Source organism: Pan troglodytes, chromosome 13 (genome assembly GCF_028858775.2).
Source record: "Pan troglodytes isolate AG18354 chromosome 13, NHGRI_mPanTro3-v2.0_pri, whole genome shotgun sequence".
Classification (NCBI taxonomy): Eukaryota; Metazoa; Chordata; class Mammalia; order Primates; family Hominidae; genus Pan; species Pan troglodytes.
The window spans coordinates 141,325,834-141,344,179 of NC_072411.2; the positions used below are offsets into that span (position 1 = coordinate 141,325,834).

The 18,346-nt window shown below is 53.6% G+C and overlaps 1 protein-coding gene across 22 annotated transcripts in view; it reads right to left on the reverse strand.

Moving 5' to 3' along the window:
• HDAC4 (histone deacetylase 4) overlaps positions 1-18,346 on the reverse strand; it is a 359,741-nt gene that overhangs the window by 88,705 nt on the left and 252,690 nt on the right. For all 22 annotated transcript variants that reach the window (XM_054679623.2, XM_009444680.4, XM_016950850.4 and 19 more), the window contains 4 exons: positions 13,964-14,095; positions 6,205-6,317; positions 807-923; positions 525-723 (listed from right to left, as the gene is read on the reverse strand). In XM_054679623.2, the coding sequence (XP_054535598.1) occupies positions 525-723; positions 807-923; positions 6,205-6,317; positions 13,964-14,095 (561 nt within the window). The remainder of the gene's footprint in view (positions 1-524; positions 724-806; positions 924-6,204; positions 6,318-13,963; positions 14,096-18,346) is intronic.

Sequence of the window (18,346 nt, forward strand, 5' to 3'; positions counted from 1 at the left end):
CCTCCCAAACTGCTGGGATTACAGGAGTGAGTCACCGTGTCCGGCCGGTGCTCCCTCATTTCTGAAGTGACACTTTCACATTGCTGTTGCTATGTAATTTCATAAGGACGTTCCCATTTTTCTCTAAATTGTATTTTTCTAAATGTAACCACTCCCCCAGACAGTGCACATTTGTAAAAGTTCGCTAACACAAACTGACCACAAGAGTCGGTTCTGGGCTTCCAGTGCTGGCTCAGCTTGGTCCAGACAGAAACCCAAATCGCAAGAGCCGGTGGCCTCTCCCAAAAGGTGAGAAAGGGGAAGTGACTTCTGTTTCCACTCCATCTACCTGACTCTGGGAGTGAGGCATGGATTTTCACTGCAGTTACGGTGGCTACATCACGTGATGGGGATGTGTGTTTGGGAACTGTGGGGGTGGGACAGGCGTGCATTCCTGTCTCCTCCAAAGGCAGGCGAGGGCCGGGCACCATCCAGAGCGTGGGCAGCCTCAGAGCCTGGCTGCATCCAGGCCCATCTGTGCTCACCTGTGACGAGGGGCGCTTGTGCCGGCGGCTGCTCCAGTAAGACCATGTGCTGCAGAAGAGGGCTGTGCGCTGCCCCTCCGTCCCGCTCCAAGGGCGAGGTGCTCAGGTAGGGAGTGAGGTGGGTGCCGGGGAAAAGGGAGAGCCTCTGCTGGAGGGCGGGAAGGGCGAGTCTCTCGGCGTCCTGCTGGCCCGCCGTGCCCTGGAAAGCACAGCCAGGATGCTCGGGTGGAAGGACCCATCACCACCACCCCACACCACACGGACCCACGGGGGCTGACTTACAGCAGAGGGGCCGGTGGCAGGCAGGCCCAGCGTGATGTTGGGCAGGGATGGCGACGTGTAGAGGGGAAGTGGAGCGGCCGAGCCTTCTCGTGCCACAAGTCTGTGCGCCAAACTCGTCTGGGGACAGAACACACGATGACCATCACAGTCTGTCACGGCCAAACATCAGCCATATACACCAAGAAAAACAACGATGAAAACACCTGTGGCAGCCTGCACTGAATTCTGATATATGAGCGTAAACATACATGTAACAAATGAGACAGCAATGAGAGCATGAGATTTCAACACGCCACAACATGAAAGCACAATTCACCGCTCCAGTTTCCTCCTCCCGATACGAGTTCTTCTTCTGTCATCTTGTCCAGCATCATCTCGTTGACTTCTATTCAGTTTGATTATTTACCACAGAACAGTTAGAAGGAAATCTAGGCTAATATAGTTTACAATGCCGTTTTGCAGTTTCTAGGCTAATATAGTTTACAATGCTTTTTTGTAGTTGGCAATGTCTTTCCAGACATAACGTCAAAGGCAGAAAACAAAAAGGAAATAACATTTAACTGTACATTTAAAAATAACTATAAGGGTATGATTGGATTGTTTGTTACACAAAGGATAAGCGCTGGAGAGGATGGACACCCCACACTTCGCATGACGTGATTATTACGCATTGCATGCCTGTATCAAAACATCTCATGTACACCATAAATATATACATTATGTACCCACAAAAATTAAAAATAAAGAGAAAATCATAAAACAACTGCCTCTACGAAAGGCGGGCAATGATGACAATACTGGCCATGTATGAGGCAGACGAGGGTCAGCACAGAGAGCTTGCAAATCAAACAACTAATAGTGAGAAAAGCACGCGGTGAGGGCCAGTGACGGCAGAGCTCAGGAAGGGGAAGGCGCTCAGGAAAACACATCATGGTCATCTAAAAACGTATTCTGAAACCCAACAAACTGGCAAACACTTTTGAAACATGGTAATACCATCTTGGCCTAGAGGAACGGCAAACACTGTTGGGTGGATTACAAATCAGTTAGTGGCATCCTTTCTGCAGGACAATTTGGCAATCTATGTCAAAGGCCTTCAAAATCTGTCTAACCTTTGATGCTGGAGCTGCACTCTTGGGATGTAACGTTAAGAAATAAGGAGACGGCCTGATGCCCATGAAGCCTCCGCTGCAGGGCCGAGCACCCAGGAGGCACGGCAGAGCTATGCGGCTTCCCCGACACCTTGGTGTTAACAGAACAGAGGGGCATTGCACACCGGGATGCTCTGGGGGTTGGGAACAATCTAGCTGATTACTTGGACACTTGTTTATGATACATTAAGTTAGAAAAACAGGTTATAGATCATGTACCTTTTAAAGAATGGGCTTGGATAAAGCAAACACAAGCCAGGAGTAAAGATTAGAAGGCCACACAGGAAGAGTCAGCAGCAACAGTCTCCAAGGACTTGAACTATTGCGATATTTAACATCTTTTTGCTTGTAGAATGAACGTGTTTTGCTAAAAAGGACAATAGTTTATCACCACTATATCCCCTACACAGTAGCTACTCAAGGAATGTCTGCTGAATGAATGGGTAAACAAAGAGAAGGAATAAAATGTTGTTGTAATCATGCTAGTTAGTGGGGTTTGGCAGATAGAAATCCCCTTGCCAGAAGCTAACGTTAATAATGAATAGATAACAGATTTCATTATACTCTCCACCTCCATGACAGCAACGTTTTTAGCTCCCCCAGACGAATGAGAAAATGCAATGTTTGTCTTTCTGTGCCTGGCTTAGTTCACTTAACATGAGGGCCTCTAGTTCCATCTATGTTGCTGCAAATGTCAGGATTCTATCCTTTTTGATGGCTGCATAGTACTCCACTGTGTACAGCACCACATTTTCTCTGTCTATTCATCCACTGAAGGACACTGAGGTTGATTCGACCTCTTGGCTATTGTGAAAGATCCATGGCTAAGACCTCAAAAGCACAGGCAACAAAAACGAAAACAGGCAACTGGGACTCTGCTCAACTAAAAAGCTTCTGCACAGCAAAGGAAGAGAATCACCAGAGTGAAGAGACGACCTGTGGGAAGGGGAAACATGTGCAAGCCATTCATCCGACAAGGGAGCAGTATCCAGAACATGCGGGAACTCCAGCAACTCACCAGCAAAACCTGAAGCAGCCAGTATAAAAGTGGGCAAAGGATCTGAAGAGACATTTCCCCAAAGACATATGACTGGCCATTGGGGATAGGAAGAAACGCTTCTCCTGACAAACACTTACACTCAGGCTGTTCCTACAGAACAGAAAGCCGGCCTTCTCACTTAGGAGCAAACTCACGGCGCACCTCGCCCCAGAGGAAACCCTGCGACTCCCTTTAGATTTGCTCATATATTACATTGTGTAAGGAATGATTAAAGGGCTACTGAGGAAAACATTTTTCCTAGGCAATTTTTTTTTTTTGTCAAAAGTTAAAGAATTATCAGTAAGTTATGCTGTAGAGAAAATGCTTGTGATTTCCAGGAAAGCACAACTGTGCTTGTGTTATTATCATTTGGGAACAAAATAAGGAGACGTTCTAATGTTTGCAAAGTTTTCATTTCCTTTGTAAGCAAGGTTTTTTTAAGCCCATTTCTGGAACTAAAGGAGGCTTCTGAGAATTTGTTCCTTGGAGATGCCGACTGGTCCACCTGAGAAATCGCAGGGCGTTCTGGCATCTGCTGCCTCGGGGCCGAGCCCTGCGGGAGGCATTCTGAGGCTGGCGCCCCCGGACCGCACCTCAGCATGTGCTCAGAGGCAAAGTCCGCGGGCCTGAGGTCAGAGCATCCAGGCACGCGTGTAAATAACAGCAGCAGCGGCCACAGAGGAGCTGTCCCCTTACGCACCTGGGCGACTTCCTCTCACTCTCTGAGCCCTGCCTCCTCCCTGTAGAGGAGGTGCCGGCACACTGGGCTTCCCTGGCCTGTAGAGGAGGTGGTGCCGGCACTCTGGGCCTCCCTGGCACTGTAGAGGAGGAGGTGCCCGGCACACTGGGCTTCCCTGGCCTGTAGAAGAGGAAGTGCTCGGCACTCTGGGCTTCCCTGGCTCTGGAAACGAGGAGGTGCCCGGCACACTGGGCTTCCCTGGCTCTGGAAAGGAGGAGGTGCCCGGCACACTGGGCTTCCCTGGCTCTGGAAAGGAGGAGGTGCCCGGCACACTGGGCTTCCCTGGCTCTGGAAAGGAGGAGATGCCCGGCACACTGGGCTTCCCTGGGTCCGGGGGGCCTTCAAGGTACAGTAGTGTTTCTAGGGGCCCCAGGGTGAACAGAAAAGGCAGTGCTGAGAGCCAGGCTGGGAGGCCCCTGCTCCCCCCACATCCCCATCCACTCGAGACACCCTCTCTGACGGGCAACCTCACTACACTCTGCATCACGTGAGAACGGAGAGCCAGCCCCTGGCCATGAAGCACAGGCGTTCTCACAGACCTGTCCAACTCTAGAGATACTGAAACCCAGAAAGGGCGCCTGGGTGTGATCCAACATGCAAAGGCTGCCCGTGCCCAGTCTAACGAACATCTGATGTGGAACATGAACAATGGCACCTCTTGGTATTTCCTGTAACTCCTTCTACATGTTCCATTAATTTCCAGTAGCTTCATTTACGTATCACGATTTCTAAAAATTAACACAGAACTGGAATGATGCAGACCCACCCAAACAAGGCACTGTTCCAATATTAACTACCATGTACGTAAGTGCCTCATTTTAAATAAAAACGTGTATCTAGGACCACAATCAACAAGATGCAACCAGTGTTAACCTCAGGGCAGGAAGTAATTTCTAGGTTGCATTATAAGGCTTATTACTGGTAGACCTCAGCTATGACCACAGCCATACAGAGGACTGTTAAAACTTCTAATCATCTAAATAAGTACTGAAGTTGGCAGGCTGAAGAAGACAGGTAATAAAAGAAATTGATGTATGAAGTAAAAAGAGTAAGAGAAAATGGGGATTAAGCAGCCTGGAGACAAAGTGCAAAATTCGTTCCGAGCAGTAATTCTAGTCTCTAAAAATGTTTATACATAAACGGTCTTGAAATTTGAAATGAAAATGCTAAACACCCATGCCTCTGTATCCCAGCTAAGATTTGCCAATCCTTTGGAAGGGCAGGATTCATTTCTAAATATTTAAGAAGGAAAGTCAATAACTATATTTAATAAATTATAGCCTTCTGTAAGTTGGAGAGAATTCAGAAAGAACCTCCCACTCGGTAGAACTCTGCCCCATGAAGCAGACACAGCATTTCCAGCTCAACTCATCAGAAAACTCACTGCTAAAGCGTACCCCTCCCACCCCTGCCCTGCAGTCAGGCCCACCCAGGCCCAGGGCACCACTCAGCCTGCGGGACTGCCTCTCTCTGCCTCTCTCTTCTTCCCCATGCTCTGGGGGTGGCCTCTCCTCGTCAGTGGGGCATTGTGTGGAGTGTGGGACAGGTCCTTGCTGCCTGCCTGGTTCTGTCCCTGGGCCTGGCACAAGGCGCTCGGGACACGTGTGGGATAAAGGCAGGGGGCGCAAAGGAGCTCAAGGAACACGGAGCGAGGTCCTTGGACCTGCTGCCCTGGAAAGCCTCCGAGTATGGTCAGGGTGCGACTCCACCAGCCTGGGCGCCACTCCTCCCTGCCTTGCCACTCAGCTCCTGCGTCTCTGACATCTTTCCCACCTAGGGACTCCAAGCGTCCCCTGACTCCTCTCTAGCTTGCCAATGTCCCTCCCAGACTGTGGCACCACTTGGGGTCTGATGAAGGCAGGGGACCAGGGGTGCTGAGCTCTGCGGTCTGAAATGCCTGGTTCCCATGATGCCTGGAAAAGTTCCCCGCTCTGTGGCTTTGGCCGGCCCTGCCATGCTGACCACAGGTGACGCTCCAGTCGGCTCTGACACATGGTTTGTTGGCCGACATCGTGTTGTGTATTTCTCAATACAAAATAAAAAACGTTAAGTCTCACTTAGCAACTATACCCAGGTGCCCATGGCCTCTCAGCCACCCTCAGAGTACTGGCGACCACAGCGAGCCGGGAAGCAGGGTCCTGTCCACCTAGAGCACCTGCCATGCGTGGGCTTGTGCTGGGACACCATCTAGTGACATCTGCTCTGGAAAAGGTCAGGAGAAAGGACCAGGCTCAGGGCTGTCCCCGACGTGCCTGGAACTAGCGTGTTCATAATGAAAGGAGACGTCTGTGATGAGAGGAAGGCAGGAGAGTAACCTCCAACTGCGTCCTTTTCAGGATGGCTCACAGGCCACTTTCCCTCACCCCAAATTGGAAGGTGAAGAGTGAAGGGCAAGTGCAAAGTGGGGTCACTTCAAGCTCATCCGTCCCGAGTCCGACTCTAGCCGTGGGACAAACGCTTCACACTGACCTCCGCCGGGATGCTGGGGACGGTGGGCGCGATACCGTTCTCCGCGCTGACGCTCCCGGAGCTGTTGTTGGGTGAGCTGGGTCCGGAGCCTGGGGCGCTGCTGCACGCGGAGTCTGCGGAGGCAGAAATACCCTGGTGAGTGTTACTCCATGCGGAGGGAGGGCCGTGCTGACCTGTGGCCCGAATGCCCGGTGCCTTCCACGGACCTGCTCGTTAGCTTGCGACAGGCAGAAGTCCCGATAAAAAGAACATGGCCGTGGTTTCAAAAAAGAAAGTATGATGCTGATTTCTGATTTTCCAGTTTTGCCACTGACTTCACTTTTTCTAGGACATGTACGTTACCAATTTTATACCTCGTTTGATTTTCAAGACAATTTTAAACACCAAAAAGATAAATCCTTAAACACTTATTAGTGACCTAACAACAGAAGACCAGGAAATGCAGAAGCTAAGTGACTTTGAAAAGCAAAAGGTCAGCTTTCCTGTGCTCACTATAAAAAGCTTAGTTCAAAATAAAGCAACCTACTATTAGTGTTCACTCTGAGCTGAATCCTCTCATTTTCCCTACATAGCAGCAAGCATCCAGGGGAAAATATAGCCAGTGTCTCCTGAGACCTATCCGTGCTACTGGAAGACACACGCTCGGACAGTCTTAGAGGATCTTTGACCATCTGCGCGGCTTGACCCTGGTTAATGAGACCAGGTTCCGCTCTGACTGAATGTGACTTCCAAAAGGGGCCACGTCCAATCCAAAGATCCCTTCACCTCTGAAGGGGCCTGCTGCTATTTTGGGCACACACATCCACCGGGGGAGGCCGCTGAGGCTCTTGATATTCACACAAGGATTTGTTTGGCTTGTCATACGTTTAGTTTAATGGCATTTTAACAATGGCATCATCTGGTTAAAGCTTTCCAAAGAAAACACAATGTGACCCATTTGCCTCGAGAACTCTAGGCGTCTGCTGTTCAGCAACGACTCTGGGTGCTCAGAACCTCGCCCCAACCCATGTGCGCAGCGCATACAGGTCAGAAGGAAGGGACATGGTGGGGCCCCTGGAGGGGAGGTTAAGGGACGTTTTCCCCAAGCAGCCCCTCAACGGAGCCATCCCCAGCAAAGCCTCCTCCACGGTCTGCTTGCTGCCCAGGTCCTCCTGGAGCCCACGAGGATGCAGGTGCCCACTCATGCTGACTCACGTGGTATCCACGCCTGCTGGAGGTGGTGACTCTGCAAATATAGCCCCAAGCCACAGTGAGGAGGATGAGGAGGGTGGGGGAACAGGTAAAGCCACCCACAGCTCCCCCCACCTGGCAGACCTGATTCCAAACTTTGCCTTTATTAGCTCATCCATCTCTCAGTCACTGTTTGAGGAAGGTGCCATTATGACCCCGTTTCCCAGAAGAGGAGATGGAGGCACGGAGCAGCAACATCACTTGTCCCAGGCCACGTGGCTTGAGGGAACTGTCACGGGCGTCTGCATACCAGAGTTAACCCGGCTGGGTGGTGAAGGCGCACCTCCTCTGTTGACCATGCTGCCCGCCAGGAACACCCCGGGAACATCTTGCCCTCAACAGCAGGGCAGTCTAAACCTCCCAAGGGCAAACCAGGGTGTCCACCCAGAAGCCCTACACCAGCCGCTCCCCATGGCTCTTGGAGCTCGAAAGAGTGTGGGGTCAGCTCACTGTCCTGGGCATTGAGCAGGAATACAGGACCGGGTCCCGACCCTACCCCATCCTCTTTCTTTCCCTGGCCCTCTCACCCTCTCACTTCCACCAGACACTAACTCCAGAGGTAGGCTTCTCCCGCTGCCGAGGCCATGTTATTTGCACTGTGAGTGGGCATTCTGAGAATGCCACCTGGGCTGAGCCAGTGTTCGCATTTCACTCAAGAAAGCAGGACCCGCCTTCTCCAGGCTCCTCCAACTCTCCCATCTCTGCCCCACCTGCAGCCCACCGTGGCCCGCCCTAGACCCCTGCTCTCTGATGTCAAGCTGTCTCCAGCTACACACCAAGATCCAGCAGATCTACCTTGTAATGGGTGCCTCCCAGCTGTGTCATCAGATAAATACCCTCACGCATGTGCCTGGGGAGTCCGGACAACTTTTTGGGGCGGTAAAAATTATATGTGTGACTTTCCACCCACTTTTAACTCAACGAGGTTAATTTTATTTTTTTGCATTCTACTTCCAGGAATAGGTCTAAGAAAATTCATATAAATGCATAATCTTCATAGTATTACTTAGATCAGCAAAACGGGAACACCATTGGAGGTGCACAAAAGGCGTGTGGCTGAAATTGAGTGGAGAGGGATGCAGGATGGCGCAGGAAGATGGTGAGAACTCAGCTGTGAGGAAGGCGCAGAACACGGGCTGCGGGAAGGCGTGCAGAGTGAGAGAACTCAGGTGTGAGGAAGGCGCAGAACATGGGCTGCGGGAAGGCGTGCAGAGTGAGAGAACTCAGCTGTGAGGAAGGCGCAGAACACGGGCTGCGGGAAGGCGTGCAGAGTGAGAGAACTCAGCTGTGAGGAAGGCGCAGAACACGGGCTGCGGGAAGGCGTGCAGAGTGAGAGAACTCAGGTGTGAGGAAGGCGCAGAACATGGGCTGCGGGAAGGCGTGCAGAGTGAGAGAACTCAGGTGTGAGGAAGGCGCAGAACATGGGCTGCGGGAAGGCGTGCAGAGTGAGAGAACTCAGCTGTGAGGAAGGCGCAGAACACGGGCTGCGGGAATGTGCAGAGTGAGCAGGATTCACTCTGGACAGAGTGCGTATGGGAATGCATTTTCTTCTTTGTGCTCTACAGTAGACACCCAATTAATTAGTGACTGAGAAAAAGCAGAGTATCCACCTGGCTCTCTTTCTGCCAAGAACCGCGACTGCCTCCACCGCTCCATATGGGACCACCCTGCCTAATATCTGTCTTCTGGAAATCGGCTCCACTCCTCCGTGTGGGACCACCCCACCTAGAACTCCTAATACCTGTCTTCTGAAAATCAGCTCCACTCAGAGCAGCCTCCCCATCGTGGCAGCTCCCTGGTACCAGTGCCGGCCAGGAGACGCACAACCCTCTGCCTCTCTGCACCAGTCCCACTCACCCGCCAAGTCCCAGTGCAAATGCCACCTTCTGCAGAGCTCTGCTGGCTTAGAGTGGCTTGTGCTGATCTCCCAACTCCTAGGTCCCTCGGCACGGGCTCCCTTTATGCCACAGCTCAGCACTGATCACGTCCTGCCACGCATGGCTCCTGGGTGAGCTCAGCACTGATCACGCCCTGCCACGCATGGCTCCTGGGTGAGCTCAGCACTGATCACGCCCTGCCACGCATGGCTCCTGGGTGAGCTCAGCAGTGATCACGCCCTGCCACGCATGGCTCCTGGGTGAGCTCAGCACTGAACACGCCCTACCACATATGGCTCCTGGGTGAGCTCAGCACTGATCATGCCCTGTCACTCATGGCTCCTGAGTGAGCTCAGCACTGATCATGCCCTGTCACGCATGGCTCCTGGGTGAGCTCAGCAGTGATCACGCCCTGCCACGCATGGCTCCTGGGTGAGCTCAGCACTGAACACGCCCTACCACATATGGCTCCTGGGTGAGCTCAGCACTGATCACGCCCTGCCACGCATGGCTCCTGGGTGAGCTCAGCACTGACCACGCCCTGCCACGCATGGCTCCTGGGTGAGCTCAGCACTGATCACGCCCTGCCACGCATGGCTCCTGGGTGAGCTCAGCACTGATCACGCCCTGTCATGCATGAATCCTGGGTGAGCTCAGCACTGAACATGCCCTGTCACACATGACTCCTGGGTGAGCTCAGCAATGATCAAGCCCTGTCACTCATGGCTCCTGAGTCAGCTCAGCACTGAACATACCCTGTCACACGACTCCTGGGTGAGGTCAGCACTGATCACACCCTGCCACGCATGGCTCCTGGGTGAGCTCAGCACTGATCACGCCCTGTCACACATGACTCCTGGGTGAGCTCAGCACTGATCATGCCCTGTCACTCATGGCTCCTGAGTGAGCTCAGCACTGAACATGCCCTGTCACACATGACTACTGGGTGAGCTCAGCACTGATCATGCCCTGTCACACATGACTCCTGGGTGAGCTCAGCACTGAACATACCCTGTCACACGACTCCTGGGTGAGGTCAGCACTGATCACACCCTGCCACGCATGGCTCCTGGGTGAGCTCAGCACTGATCACGCCCTGTCACACATGACTCCTGGGTGAGCTCAGCACTGATCATGCCCTGTCACTCATGGCTCCTGAGTGAGCTCAGCACTGAACATGCCCTGTCACACATGACTACTGGGTGAGCTCAGCACTGATCATGCCCTGTCACACATGACTCCTGGGTGAGCTCAGCACTGAACATACCCTGTCACACGACTCCTGGGTGAGGTCAGCACTGATCACACCCTGCCACGCATGGCTCCTGGGTGAGCTCAGCACTGATCACGCCCTGTCACACATGACTCCTGGGTGAGCTCAGCACTGATCATGCCCTGTCACTCATGGCTCCTGAGTGAGCTCAGCACTGAACATGCCCTGTCACACATGACTACTGGGTGAGCTCAGCACTGATCATGCCCTGTCACACATGACTACTGGGTGAGCTCAGCACTGATCATGCCCTGTCACTCATGGCTCCTGAGTGAGCTCAGCACTGAACATGCCCTGTCACGCATGACTACTGGGTGAGCTCAGCACTGATCATGCCCTGTCACACATGACTACTGGGTGAGCTCAGCAATGATCAAGCCCTGTCACTCATGGCTCCTGAGTCAGCTCAGCACTGAACATACCCTGTCACACGACTCCTGGGTGAGGTCAGCACTGATCACACCCTGCCACGCATGGCTCCTGGGTGAGCTCAGCACTGATCACGCCCTGTCACACATGACTCCTGGGTGAGCTCAGCACTGATCATGCCCTGCCACGCATGGCTCCTGAGTGAGCTCAGCACTGAACATGCCCTGTCACACATGACTACTGGGTGAGCTCAGCACTGATCATGCCCTGTCACACATGACTCCTGGGTGAGCTCAGCACTGATCACACCCTGTCATGCATGAATCCTGGGTGAGCTCAGCACTGAACATGCCCTGTCACACATGACTCCTGGGTGAGCTCAGCAATGATCAAGCCCTGTCACTCATGGCTCCTGAGTCAGCTCAGCACTGAACATACCCTGTCACACGACTCCTGGGTGAGGTCAGCACTGATCACACCCTGCCACGCATGGCTCCTGGGTGAGCTCAGCACTGATCACGCCCTGTCACACATGACTCCTGGGTGAGCTCAGCACTGATCATGCCCTGTCACTCATGGCTCCTGAGTGAGCTCAGCACTGAACATGCCCTGTCACGCATGACTACTGGGTGAGCTCAGCACTGATCATGCCCTGTCACACATGACTCCTGGGTGAGCTCAGCACTGATCACGCCCTGTCATGCATGAATCCTGGGTGAGCTCAGCACTGAACATGCCCTGTCACACATGACTCCTGGGTGAGCTCAGCAATGATCAAGCCCTGTCACTCATGGCTCCTGAGTCAGCTCAGCACTGAACATACCCTGTCACACATGACTCCTGGGTGAGCTCAGCACTGAACACACCCTGTCACACATGACTCCTGGGTGAGCTCAGCACTGATCACGCCCTGTGACGCATGGCTCCTGGGTGAGCTCAGCACTGAACACACCCTGTCACACATGACTCCTGGGTGAGCTCAGCACTGATCACGCCCTGTGACGCATGGCTCCTGGGTGAACTCAGCACTGAACACACCCTGTCACACATGACTCCTGGGTGAGCTCAGCACTGATCACGCCTTGTGACGCATGGCTCCTGGGTGAGCTCAGCACTGAACACACCCTGTCACACATGACTCCTGGGTGAGCTCAGCACTGATCACGCCCTGTGACGCATGGCTCCTGGGTGAGATCAGCACTGAACACACCCTGTCACACATGACTCCTGGGTGAGCTCAGCACTGATCACGCCCTGTGACGCATGGCTCCTGGGTGAGCTCAGCACTGATCATGCCCTGTCACACGACTCCTGGGTGAGCTCAGCACTGATCACGCCCTGTCATGCATGACTCCTGGGTGAGCTCAGCACTGATCACGCCCTGTCATGCATGACTCCTGGGTGAGCTCAGCACTGATCACGCCCTGTCATGCATAACTCCTGGGTGAGCTCAGCACTGATCACGCCCTGTCATGCATGGCTCCTGGATGGTCCCACGTGTGATGTGCTTCTTGCTCAAATTACATCACAAGCTCCTTCCAGGGAAGGACTCTGTCTCACTATTTTTGCGCCCAGCCCAGTGCTGACTCAAAAACAGCACTCGGTAGTCACTGGGTGACAACAGGAACACCAGCTTTAACACTCAGAAGAAGCTTGCTGAAGACTCCGTCTCACCCACTGCACACTTTAAAAAAAAAAACAACAAAAAAACGCAAAGGTTCACGTGTCCATTAGAGCTGGCCAAGCAAGGCACTGCTCATAGGAAAAAAGGCTGCATTGGAGTTTGAAAGCTTTTAACTCACATGATTCCTCATTTCAACTGAATCTTCCCCAGTCAGCTAGACTTAGTGAAACTTTAGATCATAACATTTCTTGATGGCTGTAGAAAAGGTCTGTGTGTATATAATGGCCAGAGGAAAGAAACCTACATCAGAAATGACACACATGGAGTTCCCCTGGGCATGAAGATGTCAGATACTTGTTAATAGAAATCCACAAATATTCAGACCCAGACCCTTACACCATGGTTAGGAACTCCTCAAATAGAGAGGGGACAGGGCACGAGAAACAGGCAGGACCCTGTATTTAGCGGGGAGGTCTGGCTCTCACCTCACTGCTGAAGCAGAGTCCCTGTGCGATGCCAATGCTCGCACACACGGGGCATGGCACCAGGAGCCCCTCCCCGCCTTCCCTAGGTCAACAGCCTGCTCAGTGGAACTGTGCCTTTCACAGACCAGCTACCATGAGCCTTGGCCTTCAAATCGAACACTTTCTGTTGTGCAAACATGTCCGCTGCCTCCCCTCTATCCAGGCCATGCCCAAGCAGCTACTTTATCCTGGTGCTGTGATTTCAGGAGCGGTGGGGTGAGGGGTGTACCCTGGTGGTGGTTGGGAATGGGTGGTCCTCTGGATGGGGATGTACCCTCAAGAGGGACGGGTGAGCCTTCAGGATGGGGCTCTGCTCAGTCTTGTCCTTCTGCGTGTCCACCACTAGATGGGGCCAACCGTGACACGTCACTAGGGCCAAGCTGAAGCAACTTCACTCCTTGCTTCCCTCCCTGCTCAGTTGATGGGTGCTCTGGCGTGGGAAGACGTTAAAATGCCCCGGTGGTTCAGACACTGCTCAGGGGCAGCGGAACAGGGCAGAGCACGCGATTCACCACTACTAGGGTGGGATTGGTTAAGACCCACCTTCAGAGGAGCCTCAACTCAAGCTCCTGACTGCATCTCCCGCAGTGCCAAGCTGGGGCACCCTTGTGCACCTGAGCCCACCTAGAACCAGCTCTGAGTCACTAATGCCAGGAGCAGGGCCCGGCTTAGACGTGCCGGAGTCATCAAACCTGGTCCCCCGGGCCTGGCACTTCCAGTGCCATGGGAACAGGACCACACTGGGGGTTGACAGCGTGAGGCAGACACGTGGGTTTTCAGAAGCTCCTGAGAGAAATCGCCTATGGCAGGAAGGCCTGGCAGGGAGGGCAGCGGGGCGGGTGTACCTGCTCAGCCGACATACCTGTGACATCCAACGGACGCTTTTTTAGAGCAGTGACCACTGGCCCGTCTTTCCTGCGTAACAGGGGGCTGCTCCGTCTTTCGGCCACTTTCTGCTTTAGCCTGGACCGTAATTTCAGATTCGGTTCAGAAGCTGCACGAAAAGGAGATGTCATTACAGCCAGGCAGACACCACTGGCTCAAGGTTATGCTGTTGGTGGTTTTTTAAAAATATGCACTCTGGTGAGTAAATATTCGCTCAACACTGCCGTGTTGCTGCAGGGGAGAGCGCAGGGAGCTCACGAAGCAGGGGATTCTAAGTCCCATTCATCAGTCCCAAATAATGAATGAAACGAATCTGGTGCTTTGGATAAATTTCTGTGGCCACAGCATTATGCAAGCGCGAGCACTGTCTTCACAGAATCAGGCCACCACTGTTTACCAGGAGATGGAAACAGGACTGACAAGCTGATGGGCGTGGCAGGAGGCTGCTGAGGTGTGAAGTCACTTAATGGCGATGTCTCCTAACTAATGCTCTTCTAGATAATACACCCCTATCTTCATAGCTGTGTTGCTCTAAAATCAGAGAAAGACTGACAGGGATGTGAGGCTGGGCCCAGGGATGTGAGGATGGTGTCCACGTTGCACACTTTCTTGCTCGCCCATGCATCGCCCCAGCTGTGTCAGTCAGTGAGGCCTCCAGAGCGTGAGGCTGCTATCCCCACCCCGACCTGGGGAGGCTCAGCAGAGCCCATCCCAACATCTGCGCCAGCTTCACCTTTCATCTGACCACAGGATGAAGGTACTGGGCGTGGGTCGGTTTCTGTGAACAGCTCTGCCTGTGTGGACAGAGCCATTTGCGAATCTGCACCTTTCAGCCCACCGTGGTCCCCAACTCATCTGCATCTGGAATCCAAACCTCTGGGGCGAGGCCCGCCTTGGGAAGCACTAGGGATCTAAAGGCAGCAACCGGAGTCAAAGAAATCCCCAAACCCACCCGGGAGAGGTTATCGGCTTTCAGAGTCCAGAGCAGAGCCAAGAATACCGCCACGGAGATGTGTGTCACACGAGCCTTTGAGTTCTGAGGTTTTACTTGGCTACTTTCAAGATTCTACCACTTGGAGATTTGCACATTAGGGAGATTTTACCTCTTTTTAAAGAAGCAGCACTCCTGCTGTTCTTAATCTTTCTGGAACAGGCAGTGCACTGCTTCCAGAGCAACAAGGAATGAGACGGAGTTTCTCCTGGAAGCAGGACTGATGTGGCTGGGCGATGGGGACCAACATGACTTCACTCTTTGGGACGTGCAGACAGCCCAGGACCTTCTCCACTTTGGAAAAGGCTTCGAGTCAGGGACAGTTTTTCTGCAGGTCTTGGAAGGATGTGGGAGAAGCAAGCTCCCTAAACAGCCTTCCCAGAGAAACCAAAGAGGCGCTGTGAGAAGGTATCAGACTCTAAGCCTCTGTAGGGAGCGAGGCCTCTGTGCTGTGGCACGGAGGACCTGGATGATGACAGAGGACGGATTCAGCCACAAGCCGGCCTCTCCATGGGCTACTGACCAGGGCACACTTCTGTGCCTAACACAACCGACCGAGGCAAGCATAGATTCACAAGCTCCACTTCTATTTCCACGCCAGGTTTCTTGCCATTATTCAAAAAACAAAACAAAACCAAAAAAACCAAGCCAAAAAACCCAACTGATGACTAGGCAAGAAAGCAGTACCTCTTCTCTCACCACCAGATCTCCACTGAAACCCACATGGGCTCTGCAGGGATTCCCCGGGCCTGGGACAGGAGCCGCTGATGGTGGGCAGGAACCCACTTCTGAGAGGCAGGGGCTGTGTGCACCCACAGAAGAGCACAGGGTCCCTGGCCCTGTGTGAAAGGTCTTCCTCAGTGGCTGCCCTGCCACATAGAGTGGGACACGTGGCATCGGGAGGCGGGCATGACACGGTCACTCCAGGCTACCATGGACTGGCTGTGGTACTGCAGCCCAGTGCACCGCCTCCCCCAGGCCCTGTGGGGTCATCACGTTGCCACCAGGTCATCAGTCAGGAGGCAGATCCTCCACAGCCCTGCTGGGCACTCCAGACTCTTTGTGCAAGAGACTCTCGAAGAGAGTCCCGTGGTGGCTGCTTCACCCCACCCCTTCCCTCCACTCCCCTCCCCTTCCCTCCACTCCCCTTCCACAGGCCTCTGCTCCACGCCCCTCCCAAGGCTGCCCTGACCCCCCACAGCCCCACTGCCCCCATCACAGCCCCACTGCCCCCATCACAGCCCCACTGCCCTGCCTTCCTCACAGCAGCCTTCTCACCATCCGGAATGCTTCTGTCCCCTCACCTGTTTACCCTCTGCCTCCCAGCCTGCACACCTGCCTGGGTTCCCTGATTCTAGCCAACTGCACGTCCCTGGTCGACTCTGCCTGCAGGGTGGCTGCAGCTGACCAGGAGGCTCCAGGACACCATGCCAGCACTGCCAGGGACAGCATGGCATGAGGCTGGTGCCCTCCGCTCGTCCCTGCCCCGTGGGCTATTCAGCACTCTGACTTCCCCGCAGAACCTATCAGACAAGCAGGGTTTTGGATGCAGGGCTCGGGGAGGGGATTGAGCAGCAGCACGTGGACCAGGAGAGAAGGGGGATGCTGGAGACTGCCCGGGGCACATGAAGTGGCCTTCCTGGGGAGAACAGAGAAGCCCTAGGGGGCAGAAGACAGCCGGGGGAGCTGCACACCACGAGGACCGGCTCACTGCCTGCTTTCAGGGTGGCCAGCCTTCCTGCTTCCTGCCCTCCCTCATTACTTCCAGGCCGGGCATCTCATAGATCGACTTAAGACATAGGGACCTACAATTTCAGCCCTTCAAATGCATGTGTCTTAAAGCTTGCACAATGCCTGTAACTCCAATAATTCTGCCAAAGGCAGCCAAAGTGGAAGATGCAGTTAAGCCGGCACCTGGTGACGGTGAGGGTCGAGGCTGCACGTGTACCGGCTCAGTGCAGCAGCCCCTTCACCGCCCTCGCGGGCCTTCCACTCATTCCAGGCACGATGTGGCCAGGCGGAGGAACTGCAGAAACTGGATCCTACCCCTAAGAGGGCTGCAGGTACACTGACAGAACCAAAGCATCAGGCCGGAGGCCTCATGGAAGAGTTGCTCCCACCAAGCGTGGGTGAGGGCAGGAGGGATGCCAACTGTACTTCCAAATGCAGTGTCTGCTCCTTAGGGAACAGGGAGCAGGTGGGATTGTTTCTCCTGAAGCCAATCAAGTAAATGACTAATTAAGGAGATACAACATTCCAATCACAACCTTAAAATTCAACGCAGTGCCCAATGCCTAGCAGGTGCCTTCATCCTTCTGCCAGAAGCAATTCTGATGGAGACACAGGCTGGCTCCTCCCAACTTAAACATCCTGAGAGTCAGCTGCAGGTGAAGCGGCTCTCAGAGCCGCAACGCTTTAACTGTTAGGGGCCGGGTTTACAGAGGGGACATGCGTGCACCTGGCGCCAGTGTGGAGGGTGGTTTCTTTGTGGGCCTGATGCAATGTCCAGCAGCCAGCGAGGAAAGAACCCATTGATGTAGCAGCAGAGAATGCACGCAACATTGCTGTGGGACAGGGCGGGCAGGCAGAACTGCAGAGAGAAGGAGGCACCTGTTTCCAGCTGCTCTGCCCTGAAATCCTAAAGTGACACCAAAGGAAATATTAAAGAGGATAAAGACAAGAGGACAAAAACTGAAGTGCAGAAGGAAGGGGCTGGAGAAAAAGTTGAGAATTGTCAGAAGGGGGAATAAAAGGATAAAAAGATGAAAAATGGGAGTGCAAAGGTCGTACAACAAATTACTGGAAACGCCAGGAGAAGAGAGAATCAGCAGGGTGGAGAAAATCATGAGCAGCAATTCCAGGCCTACTTGTCCAGCTGAAGAGGAGCTGGACACGGAGGCCAAGAATCCCCCACCTGCGGGATCCCAAACTGCTTCAGAGCTCTGGGGACAAAGGCTCGGCCTTGAGAACAGTTTTGGACTTGGCAACAGCCACATCGAGGGCAAGACGATGACCTGCAGGAAACCCATCCCAACCAACTGATCATCCAAGAGTGCGACAGAATAAAGTGATTTACCAGCAAATGAGGACTCCAAAAACTCATGCTCCATGCACGACTTCTCCAAGAGCCACTGGAAGACGTGCAAGACCAAGATGGCGAGGCCGCAGAAAGGAGGCCACAGAGCCCGGGAGAGGAGGCGGGGGCCAGGCCGGGAGAGCAGACCGTTCACACACACCGGGCAGTGGGGCCAGAAGCACCAGGTGGCCTGCTGTGCAGAGGAGGGTCTCCTAGGTCTGCTGAAATGTGGGCCTGAATTGATAGCAGGCAGGTGTGAAACTAAGCAAATGAAAAAAATGATCAACTTCCGG